Raw genomic sequence first — 5,123 nt, 5'->3', positions numbered from 1 at the left:
GGGTGGCGTAGTCACAATAGGTTGAAAACGCTGCTCAAGACTTGCAGCAAACGTTTCGGCCTTTTCGGCAGTTGTCTTGCACCAGACGTTTTGCGCATTAGAGCCATTGCCGCTGGAGGACTTCAACAGCGGTAGATTTGGAGCAGGCTGCCGCTTGATCTCGTTGGTCAGTCGCCAGAGCTTCTGCATACTATATCTATCTGTTGGATCGATAGATATAAATAGCTCTTCCTCATACTTCTGCCTAGCATATATGAGCTCTTTGCGTATGCGATTCGATAGCCTGTTGCAGAGCATCTTAAGCATCGGATTGCGACTTCGAGTCAGATAGCGCTTGACTTGCTTATGGGCCTCGATAAGTTGCAGAGTCTGTCTATTTACGCGATATCTAGTCCTCTTTATCGTGCGTGGGTGCTGTGCATTCGCATAGTTTGCAGCATCTTCAATGTTCTTTACAAAAATCTTGACCGCATCATCAATATCGTCAGCACTGTTGATCTCAGTGTTGAGCAAGATTTTGTCGTTTAGATAGCTCTGAAATTTGTTGATGTTAGCGTTCAGATCAAGTAGATGGCCTTTTGCTCTGCTGGTGACAGGCTTCTCAACCAGCTGAACTTGCAGCGGGAGATGATCAGAGCTAAGCTCGAAAGAGTCAGTGATGGCAAGCAAATCTCGCCTGATACCTTTAAATAGCGCAAAGTCAATGGCAGACGGAGTTTGGCGTGAATTAAACGGAAAATGGGTGGGCGACCCAGTTGCCAGAATGTTGCAATTCACTTGTAGAATACTATTGACTAGCATTCGGCCACGGAGACAAGATCTGGCGTTGCCCCACCACTGACTTTTCGCATTCCAGTCACCACCGACTATAAAGGTGTCACCCAAGGATAAAAGCAGGTTGTTGAAATCTTGCCCAGACCAGATGACTTGAGGCGGGCAGTAGATTGAGACAATATTGATATGACGGCCATTTTGCAGGCTGACTGAAACTTCGACAGATTGATGCGAGTCGTAAGATGTAAAGCGCATAGCATAATGGCATATCTGTTGTTTAATTATGAAGGCTGCACCTCCTCTGCGCCTGTTTGAGGGGTGATTTGCTAAATAAACAATATAGCCATTAATAGCAATGCTATCGCTATCAGTCAGATGCGTCTCGGACACTAGCATTATGTCTATATCGTGCTTGACGAGATATAGATTGAGCTCATTAAGCTTTTTCTTGACACCGGCAGCATTCCAAAAAGATATGTTCATGTTGTTGACACGTTGAGATACAGCAGGCTGCAGTGCAGCGCTGCGTCTACTGGTATTTGGGGAAGTAGTTACATTGTTAGACATTTAAGCGCTCATTGGGACCAAATTGGGCCAACAGGCAGGCCGTGAGTGTGGTCATCATCTCAATGAGTTTGTCTATTTTAGCCTCTAATCTAAAGCTAACTTGCACTGGCATACTTGGCACATTCGCATTCATTGGCTGCTCGAAACGTTGAAAATGAACACCCCCACTAGCTGGATGCGCACCCCCATCTATTGGTTGCGGATGCCTACGGCGCGTACTCAGACTACGGCTACGTTTTGGCTGCGGCGGCCGCTGCGCACTTGCCTGCCTAGGCAAACGAACTTGTTGCTGTTGTTGTTGTTGCTGCTGTTGTTGTTGTTGCTGGCTAACTTTGGTGGCTTTTTGCCTAGACTGACGCTGTTTGCTGCTAATAGCTGCCGGTCCGACAGGCTGAGCAAATTGAAGGCCCGCCCGAAGAGCAGCCGAATAACTGGGCCCTGCACTAACAGTTTGCGGTCGTGACTGAGGGGGGGCTTGCTGCAAAAGATTTGGCATATTAGACATATTTGGCATGTTTACTCGACTGCTCTGAGCAGTTACAGTCGGAGCAGGCTTAGCTAGAGTGTTAATTATCTTTGCTAGCTGCGTAGCACTCTCATTTTCACGCTTCTTGCACGCTTCTTTATACGCAGGGCAGCCTTTGTAGCTCGCGGCATGTGGGCCGGAGCAATTGGCACACTTTGCTGGAGTTTGGTCGCCTTTTTGCTTGCCACAGTCCGTGGAAGCATGATTGGCGCCGCACTTGACGCAGGCAAAGGGGCGACGGCAATAATTCTTTGTGTGCCCGAATTTTTGGCACCTATGGCATTGAGCAATTTCATTAGTTTTATACGGCCGCTCAATTTTGACACGCTGGTTGCCAATGGCCGTAATTTGCAGCAATTCTGCGTTGTTTGCGCTGACGGCTAACTCAACCTCAAAGAGATCGAGAGGCTCTTTTGTAAATCGAGACTTAATGCCTCTTAAAAAGCGGACTTCGTGCCCTAACTTGGCCAACTGCTCACGGATATAGTGATCCGGAGTGGAGAAGTGCAGATGCCGAATAACAGCTCTATAGCCGCGCTCGCACTTCAATTGAAATGTGTAATTTTCAATTGAATTTGCGTCGAGATATCTTACCAGCTTGCGGTGCGTGGCGACGTCCTTGCACTGGACACGAATGCCGTGGTTAGCAGCAGGCTTGGTGGAGTAATTGTCCTGGCCAATAGCGTCATCCAGGCGTATTAGCAGAGGCATAATATCCGTCACGTTGGCGATAAATAGCGGCGCTGGCTTTGCACTCGGTTGCGCACGGCTGGCTCCGGTTGTAGTGGCAGCGGCTGCAGCAGTAACAGCGGCAGCAGTAGTAGCAGCTGCAGCGGCAGCATTAGGTGGCATAGTTTGCACTTTTGCAGCTGTACAAACTTCATTGGCAAGGCAAGTTGCCTCTCGCTGCGTGTCCTCAGTCCTGGTGGTCCGTATTAAGTCGTCAATTGGCAGGCAGTCCTCGTCACTGCCATCCAGATCAACTGCGCACAGCTGCGCAGTCTTCTTCTTGGGGCTGTCGCCTTTCTCCGCAGTCCTCTTTGCTGCTCTTTCGTTTGCAAGTGGCTTCGCGCCACTTTTAATAGCATCTTTAGCTTTAAAATAGTCAGCGACCAATGTTTGCGCTGAAGTTGAAGCTTTTGATTTTAATAACTGAGCCGCTGCTCGAGATGTTGATGGTTGTGCCATAACCACATTTTTCTTCACCGGCACTTTCGATGGCGTGGGCGCAGGCGCTAATGGCTGCGAGTCGATTAATAATTCGACTTCCACGTCCATATCCTCTTCACCGTCATCTGCAGTATAGCCCCTAGGCATTGCAGCAATTTAATTTGCAAAAATTAATTGCAAAAACACCGATTTTAATAGATTTAAATTACAACTTTTTTTTTTCCTGTTCGTATGTCTACAAAGAACACACATTAGTGATCTCCGCCTCTTCCCATTCTCGTACATGAACAGCTGACCTGCAGCTGCATGATGAGCGGAAGAGTACGGGGATACTCTTTATTTATTTAATACTTCACAATAGCATTTTTTTATAAATATAAATAGCGCCTATGAGATAATTAAAAGCTAAAAAGGACTATATTTGTCGAAACTTTTCATTAAATGATTAAATTTAAATGGCCATAAGTGCACAAAAATAACAGTGCAGCTTAATGTTACAAAATACTAATAAAAAGAGCAAATTAAAGATAATTCAAAATAACAATAAAGTGCTTGAGTAGGTTACAATAGACTAATTAGATGAGTAAGATATAAGTTTAACAATAGTAATAGATGGCATTAATTAATATAATTCAATTTTTTCATTTATAAGCATCTACAAGATGCACCGAGAAAAAATAGCCCCAAGTGGCCAATTGGAATAATAGAGAAAAGTCGAGACAAAGTCTGGTCATTTTCTCTAATACGGGCTTAAGCTAAAATTAGCTTAAATTACAAAAAATAAATGATAATTAATATAGATAATTAAATAAAAATAGTTTAACAATTCATTTTAGCAGTTTTGATTTCATTAACATTCATTCGATATATCGCAAGTGCAATTGAGTAAGTGACGATGCACCCCTGGCGTTGTGCCTATCGGGGTGCATAATCAAAACAAAAAAACAAAAACAGCTGATTGAAAATTGCATTAAATGCAAATTTTATGCTGCTAATTGGTAAGTTTAAATATTAACAAGTAAATAATTGAAATTTATGGTATTAATAATTAATATTAATTAATTATTATCTTTTTATATGTATGTGGCTGCTGTCATACGGAATACAGACAGGCGCAACACTGAATATAGCAGGATTGCATTAATTGCAAGCTGAATAGCAGGTGAGTTTTGCAATATAAAAAATTAACAATTGAAAAAGTGATATTAATAAAGTTAACAATTAATATTAATTAATTATTATCTTTATATATAAACAGCTGCTACCATACAAAGTGCAGGGGGCGCAAAGCTGGAAATAGCCGAACTTCATTAATTGCAAGTTGACTAGCAGGTAAGTGAATTTTGCAGAAGTTAATAAAAACATTCAAAGATTATTAATGTTGATTTTTTCTTTGCAGAATACATGAAGTACAGCAAGGAGACTTAGTCATATGGGCTGCATAGCCAATAGGGCGCATAATTAAGTTAGATTTAAGTAGATTTAAATTTGAATTTTAGGCGCAAGCGCCGTCAGATATGTTCGCTGCACATATACATATATGTGCCGAAAATAAACTTTTGTATTGTAGCCGAGAGTTTAATTTGTGTTCAAGTAGTGTAAATACTTAACTCTGATCCCTATGTGATCTAAATAGGACCCTATAGGCAGCAAGTGGTGATGGTGGTGGTAGTGGCCGCGGCATTGGCGCAATACCCTCGAAGACAGGTAGACGTTGCGGCTGGTGGGCTGCTGCTTGTGCAGCTTCGTTGTGTTGCTGAGCCTCCCGTCGGCGAAGGAATCGTTCTCTGCTTTCAGCTACTTCGTCGGCTTCTCTTTGTAGTTGTCTCTGGGTGCGTAGAGCAATGTCATTGGCCAAATGCGTGTTTACGAGACTCGTGTATCTTGCCAATGTTATCCGCTGTGGGATGAACGGGTCGTAGGCAATGTTTTTGGCCAGATTGTTGGTATGGACCCGGAGTCGATCATAGTATTTGGCGCAGAGATTGTTGAATATTTCATCCGCAGATAAAACTTCCAAATCAGCTCTGATGCGCGCGTTCGAAACATAGTACTGAGCACCAGAAATGGCTCTCAGTGCTTTGTT

The 5,123-nt window shown here is 43.5% G+C and overlaps 1 protein-coding gene across 1 annotated transcript; it reads right to left on the bottom strand.

Moving 5' to 3' along the window:
- Positions 1-1,321: 1,321 nt before the first annotated feature.
- Positions 1,322-3,444, bottom strand: LOC122757114 (mastermind-like protein 3). The gene is made up of 2 exons (XM_044008454.1): positions 2,462-3,444; positions 1,322-1,819 (listed from the first exon to the last, which is right to left on the bottom strand). The coding sequence occupies exons 1-2, from the start codon at positions 3,182-3,184 to the stop codon at positions 1,334-1,336; spliced, it is 1,209 nt and encodes a 402-aa protein (XP_043864389.1). The 5' UTR covers positions 3,185-3,444; the 3' UTR covers positions 1,322-1,333.
- Positions 3,445-5,123: the final 1,679 nt, after the last annotated feature.

Source organism: Drosophila mojavensis, unplaced genomic scaffold, assembly GCF_018153725.1.
Source record: "Drosophila mojavensis isolate 15081-1352.22 unplaced genomic scaffold, ASM1815372v1 contig_299, whole genome shotgun sequence".
Taxonomy (NCBI): domain Eukaryota; kingdom Metazoa; phylum Arthropoda; class Insecta; order Diptera; family Drosophilidae; genus Drosophila; species Drosophila mojavensis.
Note: the sequence above shows the minus strand (reverse complement) of the source record. Positions and strands in the feature narration are given on the sequence as shown.